The sequence below is a fragment of the Vulpes vulpes genome, chromosome 14 (genome assembly GCF_048418805.1).
Source record: "Vulpes vulpes isolate BD-2025 chromosome 14, VulVul3, whole genome shotgun sequence".
In the NCBI taxonomy this organism is placed as follows: domain Eukaryota; kingdom Metazoa; phylum Chordata; class Mammalia; order Carnivora; family Canidae; genus Vulpes; species Vulpes vulpes.
Window position 1 is genome coordinate 76,587,085 of NC_132793.1, and position 16,323 is coordinate 76,603,407.

General features: G+C 33.8%; 1 protein-coding gene across 4 annotated transcripts in view; it reads left to right on the plus strand.

Moving 5' to 3' along the window:
* The window catches only part of AP3B1 (adaptor related protein complex 3 subunit beta 1), a 261,798-nt gene that overhangs the window by 222,424 nt on the left and 23,051 nt on the right, over nt 1–16,323 (plus strand). For all 4 annotated transcript variants that reach the window (XR_003234954.2, XR_011997056.1, XM_025998266.2 and 1 more), the window contains exons 23-24: nt 2,537–2,768; nt 7,686–7,770. Coding sequence is in view for 2 of the 4 variants with exons in the window: in XM_025998266.2 (XP_025854051.2) it covers nt 2,537–2,768; nt 7,686–7,770 (317 nt within the window). In the remaining 2 variants the exon portion in view is untranslated. The remainder of the gene's footprint in view (nt 1–2,536; nt 2,769–7,685; nt 7,771–16,323) is intronic.

Here is a 16,323-nt window from a genome sequence, read left to right on the forward strand (position 1 = left end):
AAAAAAATTTGGACTGTGTGTCCCAGGATTACACTGAAAAGAATCAATAAATCAACCAAGACATGGTGCTAGTCTTATGTGACTTAGGGTGTACCCTCCTTATAATTCTAATAAGCACCTTTTATGATATTGAAGTGCTGATTCCTAACTGTTAATAAAGCAAACCCCTGCTTCTGTACTGCTTTTCTTCTCCTACTCTATACTTGCCTCTCTTTAACATTCAACTTTATTTCCTCATATTATATGTTACCCAAACTTTGGTGAGTTTTCATAGAGGAAAACCTGGTTGCATCAACATATATTTAATGATTTAATAACAACATGTCTCTGGAACAATGAAGAATATAAAAGAAGAATTATTGTCTAATTAAAGGAGTAAACATAAGATACTGAAAAATATGATTATCCAATTGAAGGCTGTGTTTAAGATTGATTATCATAGCCTGAGTGACATAGGAATTTAAGATTTTGCAGAGTATAAATTTATAAATATAATATGTGTATTATATACTTGAGCAGTCATACCACACATATGTATTCTGTATCTGTTTGCTTGTTTTTGTGATGTCCATTATATCTTTAAATGAATGTTCCCTGTCGAGGATTGCTGTCTTGCATTATGCTACTAAACTCTCAAAAATTTGCAAAGGAAATAGAACTTAGTATAAGCATTGAAACAGAAGAATTTTGAAAATAATTTTTATACATGGAAAAGAACCTAAGCTTAGAAGTGGAAGTGCTTTGAAAACTTAAAATGCTAGACTGCTATTGTCCTCAAAAGGCCAAAGTAGAATGCATAGGCCAGTTGCCCCATTACTTTAGATAGCCAGAATTTAAAATGTACTCAATTATTGCATTTATAAAACACAATAATTATTTAGTGTGTTTATTATTATTTATTTATAAAATAAACTCTTTTGTGCATTTTTAAGATGATTCTTTTAAATTGCTCGCTCTTACAAGTTGAGCATTTAGAGAAGGAATACTACATTTTAATGATGCTTAGAGGCATTGCTTATCGTTTCGTATATTTGATATTTAACTCCTGGATTTTTGTTAATGAATTTTTTTTTTAAGATTTTATTTTGTTTATTCATGAAAGACACAGAGAAAGGCAGAGACATAGGTGTAGAGGAAGAAGCAGGCAGAGGGAGAAAGCAAGGAGCCCAGTGCGGGATTCAATCCTGAGACTCCAGGACCACACCCTTGAGCCGGAGGCAGATGCTCAACCGCTGAGGCACCCAGGCGTCCCTATTGATGAATTTTAAATAACACTATTAAGTTTTAATGTCATCAGGTATCATTGGCATGATGAACATGTCGAATAGGTTAAAATGTACTCACAATTATAATAGAAATCTAGTTTGGGGGAGAGCACACTTGTTATGAAAAAATCTTGATTAGACCTATTTAATTAAAAATTGATTTTTTTTTTTAAAGCTTGCCAAGTCAGGTTAAGCCACATGCAGTACTTTGAGTTCGAATGGGAAGATAGCTATCATATGATTTTAGAAAGGACTGTTTCATTTATTATATTGCCTCTGAATCCACTCAAGATTGAGGGAAGAATTTAACTAAAAGAGACTAAAATTCATCAGGAGGATATAAACAGATAATTAGCCAACAAAATACCGATGGGGCAGTGGGGGATGGAGTGATAAAAGATACTTTGTTTTGCCAAATAACTGAATCATATTGTCTGGCTATAAGAAATAAAACAATGTGGTAATGGTTTAACAATCAAGGTCCAAAAATGTCTCCAAGTACATAAATCAGAATGTTTGCATTTACAGGTCACATAGGAAAAGCTAATCGTTAAATCATGTTCAGACAATTGGTTAAGTACTTGGAGAAAAAAATTAAGTATAGAGGTCAATATATCTAAGTAAGTTCTACACGAATCAAAAATTACAACCATGAAGCTCTAGAAGAAAATGTAAGTGAATAGTTATCTGAGCTCAAAGTAGGGAAGATCTTTTTAATCATTAAAGCAAAGGAAGAAACCACCTTAAAGGAGGTGATTGTCTTCATTTTATGATGAAAGAAATTCAAGGTGAAAAAAGTTCAAGGAGTTGAGATTGGAAATGAAGGCACAAAGATGTTCGTTATTTGTAGGTGATACTGTCTAATAGATCAGTAATCTGAGTTGAGAAAATCAACTGACAAATTACTAAGACTAATAAGAAAATTAGCAAGATGCCCAGATATGTGTACCTGGGAAAAAAACTAACCAAAAAGTTTATAAACTCTAAAAAAAATTTAATATACAGCAGCTTATTCTTATTAGGCACATATTGTCAAAATATTTTAATACATGTTGCAGAGTACAGAAAAATTTTAATGCTTTAAATTTGAAGGCATTTTCTTTACATTTTTGTATAATTTCTGTCTTAATATTTATGGATATGATATTTGTTATTGTGCTTTATATCATACTCTAGGGAAAATAGGAGTAGAATGTCATATAATTAATATTTTCTAAGAGAATAACCATATTCACAAATTCATCTTTGTTTGTTTTTCCAATGTGCAACAGGTCAATACTCCTGTCTTTGTACCAGTGAAAACTCATGTGCTGCTTCATCGAATGAGTGGAAGAGGACTAGCTGCCCATTATTTCTTTCCAAGACAGCCTTGTATTTTTGGTGATAAGATGGTCTCCATACAAATAACATTGAATAATACTACTGATCGAAAGATAGAGAATATCCACATAGAGGGGAAAAAACTTCCTATGGGCATGCAAATGCATGTTTTTAATCCAATAGGTAAATATTAATTCTCATTTAAAACTTTATATTTTGGGGATCCCAAAATATAGCTTGGCGGTTTTGTGCCTGCCTTTGGCCCAGGGCGCGATCCTGGAGACCTGGGATCGAGTTCCACGTCGGGCTCCCAGTGCATGGAGCCTGCTTCTCCCTCTGCCTGTGTCTCTGCCTCTCTCTCTCTCTCTGTGTGTGACTATCATAAATAAAAAAAATAAAAAATAAAAATAAAATAAAAGTAAAGTAGAGGAATGCCTGGATGGCTCAGCAGTTTAGCACCTGCCTTCGGCCCAGAGTGTGATCCTAGGGACCCGGGATCAAGTCCCACATTAGGCTCCCTGCATGGAGCCTGCTCCTCCCTCTGCTTGTGTCTCTGCCCCCCGCCCTTTCTCTCTCATGAATAAATAAATAAAATCTTAAAAAAAAATAAAAGTAGAATACACATTATGTTATTGACTATATTTGTCATTATAGTCAGCTTATATTTGTTTTTCCTTCTTAAACTGAATTTATCATACAGAATGAGTACACTTTGTTCTCAGTGAATCAGATACCAGCAATGGTAAAATGTACCAGTGGAGATAAAAGGATACGTCTGAAGAAACAAAATTGCCTCTCATTTTACTGTCATCACCTTTCCCTCTGCTTCTCTTCCTGGCAAACTTCATTCCCTGCCTGATTTTAGTCTGCCGTTTGAATCATAACTCCCCTTCACTGTTTCCTTTCACATTCCACAAACTGAAGAGTAAAGAGAACAAAGGCTGAGAGGGTGGATGCTTTTCTGTTTGTCTTCCTTTCCAGGCATACAATATAAATAACTCATAGTGTATTGCTAGTATTTATACACACAATGTTTTATAATATTTTTAATCTTTTGCTACCATTTAGAAATCAAGATGTTTTTACATTGAAAAAACAAACCCAGAAATCTCACTTTTTTTGGAATAAAGTACAAGGTATAACAGTCCCAGTCGTTAGTTCTCACCTGCAGTACCACCAATTGATGCAGAGGGAGCTGCCACTTAGATGCACCAGGTGCTTTCTGGGTGTCCTCCATGCTCACAAACTGTCATCTCCATCCATTTTTTAAGTATCTTACCAGCAATAGACCTTTTAAAAATTAAGTGTAACAATTGTGTGTTACTTTGAGTTTAAAGTAATGTAATAATGAGAATGTCTACCTCTGTTTTTTCTGTTTAATGTAAGTGGAAACAGTCCAAGAGTTTAGTTGGGAGAAGCTTCAGGCAATAATATCAATTAAAATAAATACAAGGTTTCTGTCATTGAATCTTTGAAATGTTATCATCAGAATGCTCTAAATAGTTTCTTCTTATAATAGTTCAGGTGAGCAAAGCCTTTAAGTCAGCAAGTGTGCCTCTTTACTCATTATTTCACATAACTATTCTATTTTTCTTCATTTTCACCTGAGTTCTTTGACATTGTTGAATTCTCTTCTATAGTTTTCACGAATCATTCAGTAAAGGAAGTCATTCTTTGTGTTATATTTTTATACAAAGGAATAAAACAATTCCTAACATATGTCATATGGTAGATGTTTATAAGCAACCAAGATAGTTAAAGTGATTAGACTTCAGAACCCACTTAATACACTTTTAAAAATAATTTGATAACTAAGACACCATTTAATGTATACAGAGTATCCTGATTTTTACTTAATTACTTTGTGAATTTAATATATTGATAAGTTCTAGAATATCCCAATCTGTATTCTTCTTTTTATTGCTTAAAATCCAGCATTTTTTACCTAAAAAATTAGTTTAAGAAATGTCAAGTAGCTGATAAATGAATTGTCTGAAGTTGGAAAATGTTAGCCAAAGGTTAAAACAGTAGAACAGTATTAACATTTCTTTGAGCTGATATAATGAGTTAATGAGTTGACCTTTTGTTGGCCTATGTAGAATAAAGAAATAAATATAATAAATTTCATAGTATGGCCTTAACATAGAAATAAAATATGAATGGATACCATTGCCATAGTCCTAGCCATAGGCTTTTCTTTACTTCTCTTAGGCAGACTTTTTGACCATAGTGTTTTATTCATTTTGTTGGCATTTTATTGAATACCCTCAAGATAGTTCTTTCCCATGTAGTAATACCACCTAGTGTGGTATTTATCAATTGATTATAGCAGAGTTCCAGAGTATGATATATCTTAATTAGTATTCCAAAAACATCTTAAGAATACAACAAAGAACAAATACTATATTTTAATGTTTTTGTGAAATGAGGAAAATAAGACATTTGTTTTATTTAATAAGCACATATGCATCTCCTAAGGAGTCTAGCAGCTTTCTTATTTGTCACCAGTCTGTTTTCTTTTTGTCTATAATATGCAATGACTTTTATTTGGATTTTCCCCTGCCTTTAGCATGAAACTGTATTCCTTGGAAGAGTATTAGGAATAATGTGCCATTCCATTTTTCTCAAAGAAACCAAGTAAATAAGAGATTTTTAAAATATAACACACACACACACACACACACACACACGCACACCCCTTAGGCTCTCTGCCTATATTCACTGACTTTATGTTAGCAACTGACAAGTTTGAATTCAACTAATATTTTGCTAGTTATACAATCACATCAAAGTCAATGGCAGCCTGTATGATTTCTTTTTGCATTATTAATGATGTGGTTTAATAGAGCCCATGTTTTTCAGCCATTTCTGTGTAACCCTTTTATATGTATAGTTCTGATCCAGAAGTAGTATCCAAATACAGATGCCTAATTGAGTAAACTTTCCCAATGTAGTAGGCTTCAAATAATATAAATCCCTTATATGAATAATTTTATGCTGATCACTTTAGTCTTGAAGCATTCATATAATAAAACATACTGTTGATCATGAGCTGTCCTCCAGAGTTAGTGTGGCACTAAGCTCATAGTTAATTACCTTAAGACTGAAGATGGTACCAAACTCTGTTGAAGAGCATGATCAACAAGGCATCTTGAGAACTGTCACTTTGTCAAATGAAATACAAGAATACATGATGTAGAGAGATCTAAATCATGAATGCCATCATGTCTTGGAGATGACAGCACTTGCTACCTATGTGTCAGCCGTAAATGAGACTGAACCCCAATATATCTGTGGCACAAAAGCATTAAAGAGTCACTAAAGTATATGACTGAGCAGCATGACTGACAGAGCTGTGAACTGATATGGTATAGCTTCTGGAGAAATGTAAGAAAAATATCGTTGTAGTTGTTTGCTCTACAATAAAGCCTGTTGGCTAAAGATTTAGGTAGCAAGTCTTCTGGTACTTGTGTAGCATCCAGTTACAGTTTAGATTTATAAACAAATGAAATTCAAATTGGTATCAGCAAACCAACATATATACGACTAGCAAATGAATAACAATTTAAAATCAGCATCAAACAATTATCCTCTTATTTTTTTTTAAGATTTTATTTATTCATGAAAGACACACACAGAGAGAGGCAGAGACACAGGCAAAGGGAGAAATAGGCTCCATGCAGGGAGCCCAACGTGGGACTCAATCCCGGATCTCCAGGATCACACCCTGGGCTACAGGCGGCGCTAAACCACTGCCCCAATTATCCTCTTATAATGCCTGGTCTTCACTGAACCTATGAGACATAAATATACTTCTTAATGTATTGAGCTTATTGAATTATTCTTTTTCCCATCTGTACCATCATTTCCATCATGGTTAATATTAAATGGCAACCTTACTTATCAATAAGCCTTTTGATAACTATAGTCTACTAGAGTGTCCTTACTAAAACATAACTATGTCTTATTAAGATATATACAGAATAAAGGTAAATATAAAGCTGCTGTTCAGTGTGACTGCAGTTATAATGAAGACTTTGAGCAAAGTGGAAATTAAAAGTGGATGATTTTCTGTGTAAAGATACAATTTATACTTAAATATTTACACTAAATGGGTATATATTTAAGATCCCTCATTATTCTAATGTATAGACAAACTATGGAATAAGCAGAATAAAATGTTGTTGTCTTAAGTTTTATCATTGTCAACTGAAAAGCACCAGTATTGATAGTTATTTCCCATTCTTGGTTAGATGATAGATGAAGTTTCAGAAATTCCAAACCTGTAAGATACCATTATTGTTTTTTTCATGATAACCTAATCTGCTACTAAATTTTCTTCTAATAATTCTTTAAATAATGCAGTTAGACTTACTGTTTTAATTCCTAAAATGCCAGTGGTCTTGGTTAATTTCTGAATACAGATTTATTTCTTCCTTTAGCTGTGCATTAATTTGCATTTTTAAAATTTTTGGATTTTTTTAAAAATTTTTATTTATTTATGATAGTCACAGAGAGAGAGAGAGAGGCAGAGACACAGGCAGAGGGAGAAGCAGGCTCTATGCACCGGGAGCCCGATGTGGGATTCGATCCCGGGTCTCCAGGATCGCGCCCTGGGCCAAAGGCAGGCACCAAACTGCTGCGCCACCCAGGGATCCCAAATTTTTGGATTTTTATTTCTAGTTGAAATTTGAGACATTGTCTAAAATTTATATCTAGAATATATACTCCATAGTTTTAAGTACATAATCACTTAAAAGCACCCAGACATAGTTCTATTTTATAGTTGTTCCAAGCAGGAATGCATGTATTTCCTTCTCGCCTTCAATACCTATAAAGACAATAGTGTAAAACATGAAATGATGTATTTCTGAAACAGAAGCTTGTGCAGAATTAAGTTCTTGAAAAGACAGCCTTTGAACAGAATAATGAAATTAATTTATAATTTGCTTTAATAGTCTTATTTTGAAATTGTTCTTATAAGCCATCATTAAATTTGACTTTTAACCAAACTACAAACATTACATAAGTTTTCAGGGTTTAGTTTGACTCTTTTTCACATCCTCCATGTTTTCATGTCTAAATTATCTTATTTCCTAGAATCTCTTGAGCCTGAGGGATCCATCACTGTTTCAATGGGTATTGACTTTTGTGATTCCACTCAGACTGCCAGTTTCCAGTTGTGGTAAGTTCAATTGTTCTTCTGTATTTTATATTACCTTAAGGGATAGCAGATCAGAAGCTAGGCTTTCAACAGCTTTTTCTTTGAGACACAAAACATTTAAACAAACGTACTTTTTGGGGGCAATGTTTAGATTGCAGTGGAATGGTTGTACAAATTGTTTACTGTATATGTATTTTTAGTATTTGTTACACAGCTAGCCACTAGTCAGACATATTGCAATTCACAGTTTATTAGTTAAAATAAGTTACTGCTAAATGATTTTGTTTTTTACTTATTAACTCTATAGTTTTAGAAAATCCAGGAGAATTTAAGAGAATTTAAAATTTTTGGGATCCCTGGGTGGCGCAGCGGTTTGGTGCCTGCCTTTGGCCCAGGGCGTGATCCTGGAGACCCGGGATCGAATCCCACATCGGGCTCCCGGTGCATGGAGCCTGCTTCTCCCTCCGCCTGTGTCTCTGCCTCTCTCTCTCTCTCTGTGACTATCATAAATAAATAAAAATTAAAAAATAAAATAAAATAAAATAAAATTTTTAATAATATTGAATAGCCCAAAGAAGATATCTTTTTTTTTTTTTTTTTTAAGATTTTATTTAATTTATTCATGAGAGACACACAGAGAGAGAGAGAGACAGAGACACAGGCAGAGGGAGAAGCAGGCTCCCTGCAGGGAGCCCGACGTGGGACTTGATCCCGGGTCTCCAGGATCACGCCCTGGGCCGAAGGCAGCACTAAACCGCTGAGCCACCCGGGCTGCCCGAGAAGATATCTTTTGAAGTATCTTCCATGTTATCTTGAGCCTCTTAAATAGAGAATTATTGATTCTGTCAATACCGAAAGCCCATACATTTTTCCCTTTTTACTTTAATTTATGTTAATTCACAAGCTGCTTCTTATAAAACTTGAAAGAGACATATATGCAAAGATTTCATGGCTGAATACTATTCAAAAAAGCTTTTCTAATTGGATTGTATTATTGTTACTATTTTCATGTAATATTTTCTACATTTCTGATGAAGTCCAGAAATTAGTAGCGAATTAAGACAAAGCTATATTCATCCATCTTTAACAATTATCTTTGAACTCTTATATTTTTCTGACCTAAGATATGATTTGTTACTTTGATTTGAGTTGCTTTGTTTTTATTGTAACAAGAATTAAAACATTTTATTTATCTAAATTTTCGCTAGCTTACCAACAGCATTTGTTACAATAAAAATCACTGAGTTTAAGAAATAGACATTCTTAAGTAAATTTATGGGTTAAATATAGTGAACTTTTCTTTTGCATGTACCTTTTCAGTTTACCAGTAATTCAGGCCTAATATTATACCATTTATTGCTGAGAACCTGCAATGATGAATATAAGCAATGTAGCATAACACATTGATTTTATGCAGATCATCACCTTTATGTTTTGGGAGGTCTGCTATATTAGTGATATATAAAAACTGATTACTTTTTCCAACATTGCCTAGTAATTGTTTATTATTTTTCTATTAGACAAACAACACAGATCAATATTACTGAGCACAAGACTATGAGTAACATCACTCTAAATAGATTTGCCTCTAACACCAGAGGTATATTCATTTTAATGAGTTCAACAATGTGAACCCAATGACAAAGCTCATGCACCAAGTAAGAGCAAAATTAAGAACTAAGAAAATTATTTTTTTATCAATTTATATAAAGAACCTGCTATATTTTTATATGAGATGGGGGTTCTTAAATATATTTTCATTATAGGGATTTCCTCTGTAGTCCATTGGACAAGATTTGCATTTTATCTTTGATAATTAATTATGTTCCTTTAGGGATAAGTATGTAGATAGTGTTTGATTTTTTTCATCCTACATTGGGAAGTATATATGAACGATTTTTTCTCAATTTTTTAAACTAGTTTTAGGAAAATGATGAATATATGTTACGTAGAAAATAGCCTTAGCTATCATAAGCACTCATTAGTATGTTTTCCTGTTGTGAATGTGTAAATTATCTTAGGTTTTATTAAACTCATAAGCACATTAGATCAAAATTATTTTTTTGTATGTTCCAAAAAGAACACTTTGTCTTTCATCAAATGTAATTGATCCTGAAGCAATGTAATCACAATTACTCACTTTCTTAATTGGCCTGCCCAAAATCAGAAAATGGAAACCGATCGACAGTGTTTAAATCAATAGCTTTATAGTAGTGTTAGAGGGGGTAGGGAGATAGCAGTAATGGGTAGATCAATTGGTGTTAGATGCCAATCACTGACTGTGCCTTTTGCATAGTAAATAGCACTTTTTACTTAGTGATGTGTTGTATTAGTCGTGGTAGTTCAATAAAGAGGGGGGAAAAGCAAGAATAGCTGATATTGAATTTTTTCCTTGAAATACATTATAGAAATCGATAGGTAAAATTATGGTTAATAAGAACATATTTGGCAAGAAGCCTTCAGAAATGCTGAGAACATGGATTTTAATAAGCCTTTCAGGTACACTTACACTTATTAAAAGAAAAGAAACGAGTAAAATGATTCTACGTTAGTCTCTAGATTAATTCTGTATCATTATAGTTATACATATATATATAGATAGAACTATTGTATATAGTTATGTAAGTACTTGATAAGTGTTAATGTCTCTTCTTTTGCTTTGCATTTTAAATGGTCATCAAATTAAGTCCTTGATTAAATTTATTGAGATTTAAAGTGTATATAATATACATAAATGTATATCTATCTCTCTAAAAGTAGATGCAGTGCATAAATAGGTCTCATGCTTATGATCAGCAGATATTAATGTGGTAACTAGTATGAAGAATAATATGTCTTGGCTCAAGTAAGAGGGCTGAGCACTAGCAACCACCCTTCTTTTTTGTCCCAAATTTATTAAAAAGACAGAAACACATTCATTCTTTAAAAGAGAATGAGTACTAAAAACAAAATGAAAGGATGTCATTAGTTCACCAGAAATTATGAAGAATTGTTGGCAGTTAGAAAGTAAATGGTAGCATATAAGCAATAACAGAGAAAATTATAACCACAGAGCAAGTCTAGCAGAATATCATGTAGAAAATGAACAAGTGAAAAGTTAGAGTACGACAGTCATGAGAAACTGGAGAATTACTTCCAACTTCTAGTTCCCCAACCTTACCCTAACAGCACTTACATTTAGTCAGAGACCTAAAAATTACACTGTAAGGAAAATGAACTACTTTCCTGGAAGGACTTACGGTGTGGATATGGGGGCCTAAGATAACAGCAGGGTTTGAGTTTGTAGGAAGGAGACAAGGATAATCAGATATGAGATGAAATGCAGCTCTATCCAAGAGAGTGATATTCTCAAGATCTCTACCACTAAGCAAAGTCAGTCTTTAACTTGTTGTTGGGGAGATAAGACCATTGCCTCTCTGCCTCCCAACTTCATGTCCACGTAACCAGTCATATATCACCCATAAGGAAACATAAGTCAGCCCACCAGGGGAGAGGAAACCCACTGTGTATTGAGCAATTGCAGTATACTAGGCATTGTCCTAAACACTTGTGTTAATTTATTTAATTCTCAGAACAATCCCATAAGTTTTATTATCCCCCATTTTTAGGGGTGAACACATTGAGGCATAGAAAGAGTAAGAAACTTGTCTAAAATATACCTAATATGTAGCAGATTCCTTGTGTATGTTAATTAAGCCAGTCTTTCATTATGAATATAAATGCTCAGCTTACAAGAACCAGACTTTTGAGGGGAAGCATCATTTTGAAAGAGAAGGCTCATAGTGACTACAAAGATTCAGCCATGAAGGGATTAGACAATTTGAGAAGGAGAAGAGATAGCTTTATTTAATTTAATTTCATTTCATTTCATTTTATTTTATTTTATTTTATTTTATTTTATTATTTTATTATTTTATTTTGAAGAGATAGCTTTAAAACCTAAAACTATCTGATTCAAGAGAACACTGTATCTGTAAAGCAAAAACATATTGTTTGCTTTGAAACAGAAGCAATTAGAAAATTTTAAATGTATTCTTGGAAATTTAAAAACATAGTGCCACAAGAAATTCAGTAGATGTATAATAGCACACAGCTGAGTACCGATTTAGTGTTCTGGAAGAGCAAATCACTGAAATCAACTGGAATAGAGAGCAAAAAGAGATGGGAACTATGCAACTAAGGGTAAAAGAATCAATTTATCTAATAAATCTAGAAGGAAAGAGAAGAAACATTGAGGGAAGAAATAAATTATAGAAGAAAAATTTTCCCACGTAAAAAAAATACACAAGCCTTCAGATTGAAAGGACTCATCAAAGGTCAGGCAGAATGAATGTGAATAACAATCAGAAAGACCATGCCTGGTGGAATTTTTTTTTTTTAAGATTTTATTTATTTATTCATGAGAGACACAGAGAGAGAGGCAGAGACACAGGCAGAGGGAGAATCAGGCTCCATGCAGGGAGCCCGATGCGGGACTTGATCCCGGGTCTCCAGGACCACACCCTGGGCCAAAGGCAGGCGGTAAACCACTGAGCTACCCGGGCTGCCCGAATCTGACTCTTGATTTCAGCTCAGATCATGATCTCATGGTCTAGAGATCGAATCCTGTGTTGGGCTCTGCACTCAGCATGGAATCTGCTTGGGATTCTCTGTCACCCTCTCCCTCTGCCAGTCAATCAATAAAATCTTTAACAAAAAATAATGACAGAAAAATTGAGGATAACAAAATGAAATATATAAGTATGTGTGTATATGTTTATTATCAGAAAGATAATAGAAAATGGGGCAATACTAATACTAGAAAAATTTTAAAAGCACTTCATACTAAGAAAATGTTCTATTCATTGCATTCCTCCACAACAATATAAGTTACAAACTTATCAGTAACATAGCTTTATAATACATAAAGCAAAAAGTAATGAAATTCTAGGAGAAATTGACAAAGCCATTTGTTAACAAATCAAAGAGGAAGATAGATATTTAGATAAGCATTCAGGTAAAAATAGATATACACATAACATTATAAAAATTTAGTAATTCAGTTTCTGACTTGATCTAAGATATGTATATTTGCAAAGAATTTCTTTTTTCCTGAAAACAAAAAATACACATTTTTTTAAAAAGCAAAGAATTTTCCAAAAAAATTAGAAAATCTTTAGGCTAATAGGATTAGAGAAAAAAAAAGATACAAGAAAGATTAGAAAAGAGGAAGGTGATAAAAAAAAACAAGATCTTCTGAATTACAAAATAATATTATATGTAATTCTATACTAATAAATTGGAATAGATGAAATGGTTTCCTAGAAAAAATGTTAAGAATAAAATTGATTAAATTGTATCAGAACTGGGATACCTGGGTTGCTCAGTGGTTGAGCATCTGCCTTCAGCCCAGGGTGTGATCCCGGGACCCAGGATCGAGTCCCACATCCGGCTCCTTGCAGGGAGCCTGCTTCTCTATCTGCCTCTGTGTGTGTGTGTGTGTGTGTGTGTGTGTGTGTGTGTATGTGTGTGTCTGTCTGTCTGTCATGAATAAATAAATAAAATCTTTTTTAAAAAAAGGTGTATCAGAACTTTAGAAAAGAAATCATCTCTATATTATTTAAACTTTTCTATATCAAAGAAAAATAAGGAAAATATCCATGTCATTCTACAAAGCTCAACATCACCCTGATTTATTTTTAATTTTCATTTATTATTTATTTATTTGAGAGAGCTAGATTTATTTTTAATTTTCATTTATTATTTATTTATTTGAGAGAGCTAGCACAAGCGAGTAGGGAGGGGCAAAGGAAGAGGGGGAAGCAGACTCCTTACTGAGAAAGGAACCCCACTGGGCCTGAATCCCAGAACCCTTAGATCATGACCTGAGCCAAAGGCAGACACTTAACTGACTGAGCCACGCAGGCGCCCCCACCCTGATTTTAAAGCCTGAAAGGATAGCACATGAGTGTACACACCACTTGGCATTATAAATTCATATAATTTCTGGGCTTTACAAGTTACCTGTTACCACATGAAGTAGCAGAAGCATTCTCTTCTAAGAAAAGCAAAAGAAGGTTACCATTTTCAACACTATTTCACATTATATGAAAGTTCTAGCCAATATAGAAAGACAAGTAAAAACAAAGGTAGAAATCCTAGAAAGGAAAAGAGTAAATTATCATTTTTATCTAGTATAATTATCAACCTAAAAAGTCTTAGAATCAACAGAAAATCTATTTAAAGAGTTTAGAAAGGTGGTACAAATCATTAAATGGAAATCATGAACATTTCTATAGAACAAGAGTGACCAATTTAAAAACATTATGTATAAAATTATTCTATTTATAAGACTAGCAAAAGGAATAAATGAACAAGAAATACCTATGTAGGAATTAAAAAAAAAATACCTGAAACTTTCCTGAAGGTCATAAAAAGAAGATATAAGTAAAATAATACATATACTATGTTCCTAAGTGGGAGACAGTACTTTTCTTCAAATTAATCTTCAACTTTTAGTGTGATTGTAGGCAAATTCCAGTAGGGCTTTTCAGGGAACTTGACAAATATTTAAAATTCAACTAGAAAAGAAAATGTCATAAATCATAAAAAATTTTAAAAGTATTTCAATGTAATATACACAAATGTTTTCATACTCTGGGGGCAAAAGTCTTAGGCAAGATACAATACTCTAATGTAAAGAGAAAAATGATCAAGTTTGACTATTAAAAATTTTAAACTTCTCTACAAAGAAGAAAAAGTAGATACCATAACAGATAAGAAATGGTGAGAAAGTATTGCGGTATATGTAGCAGACAAAAATTTAATAACCAGAGAGTGACTGAGAGAGTTACTTACATAACTCTCTCAGTTACTCGATGGAATTCAATAGAAAAGTGGAGAAAGGCTAAGAATAGGCAGTTTACAAGAAAAGAAATGTAAATGGTCGGTAAATATAAGATGTTCAACATCGCTAGTAGCAGAGAAAGCAAAATTAAAACATTTTACCAGTCAGATTGGCAAAATTTTTAAGTAAGTTTAGTATCTGACATTGACAAGATAGAGACATGTATTGTGGTATACTGTTTGTGGGACTTTAATTGACTCCACCTTTTTTAGGGCAGTTTGGCCCTACCAAAGTGCTAAATGTTCATACTCTTCTGTAAACAGTTTTTTCTTCAGGGTATCAGATCTAGGGAAATACTGGTGCTTGTGCAGAAGAAAATAGATCTAGCTAAGGGTATTAAGTAAGCATTGTTTATGGTAGCGATGATTGCAAATGAGAATCAAGAGGGGAATGCTGAAATAAATTATGACACAACCCTATTCTCTGTGTAGATTTTGAGTATCTACTATGCATTAAGCACTATATTGGCTATGTTATTTCATTTAATCATTAAAAGTCACCTGTAAGGTAAATGCCATTTATTTTAACTTCATAGATAAGGAAACTTGAGTTTCACTATGGTCAGACTCCTTGCCCTTTTCTCTTACTTAGAAATTTTACCAATTTGTATCCTATGAGTCTGTAAAATGAAATTATATGTAGTACAAGTATGTGCATTACAGTTAAATATAACAGGTAGAATCTTCTATTACATTAAACTGTTATGCCATTTGGGGGCACCTGGGTGGCTCAGTGGGTGAGTTCCTGCCTTCTGCTTGGGGATGATCTCCTGGGATTGAGTCCCATGTGGGGCTCCCTGCATGGAGCCTGCTTCTCCCTCTGCCTATGTCAGTGCCCCTCTCTCTGTGTCTCTCATGAATAAATAAAATATTTTTTTAAATACAAAAATAAAGTATTAGGCCATTTGATCACATGTAACTTGGCTACTTAGAGCTGCATAATATTAGTACTTTGTTGATCTCTTAACTCCAATAGATGCACATCTGTCACTCATTTTCACCATTCCCTATCCATGTAAAGATATCTATGTTTAGCCCCACATTCAACCAGAGGGAGATGAGAAGAAAAAGAGGCGGGGGAAAAAGAGAAGGAAACCCAACAAGGGGAGAGAAGTGAACAACAAAAAAGGACAAAATGGCAGAAAAGGAGGCACATAAAAAACTGTGGAGGGCATGCTAGAACACTAATATAAATGAAAGTAAAATTTCCCTGAATTAAAGAGGGAAAATTCCACCTGACTTGATTCTAAGTCAAACCTTGCTTAGAAGCTGACACTGGCAGGACGGTGGCTCAGTGGTAGAACGTCTGCCTTTGGCCCAGTGCGTGATTCTGGAGTCCCAGGAGCAGGTCCCATGTCGGGCTCCCTGCATGGAGCCTGCTTCTCCCTCTGCGTATGTCTCTGCCTCTCTCTCGGAGTCTCTCATGAATAAATAAAATCTTTATTTAAAAAAAAAAAAGCTGACACTGGCTTATGAAGTAGGTTATATGCTTGTTATATTAGATTTTGCATTCAGTTGTGTGTAGCAAAAACCCAACTGTAGTGGCTTAACCAAATGGGGTTTATTATTCTGCTAGTACAAGAGCAGAGGTCAGCAGTTAAGAGCTGCTGGAGTAGCTCTACAATGGCTTCAGGGCTTTCCAGCATTTGTTATTTTGTGGAGTTTTTTTCCATGTGCTAATTACATTAG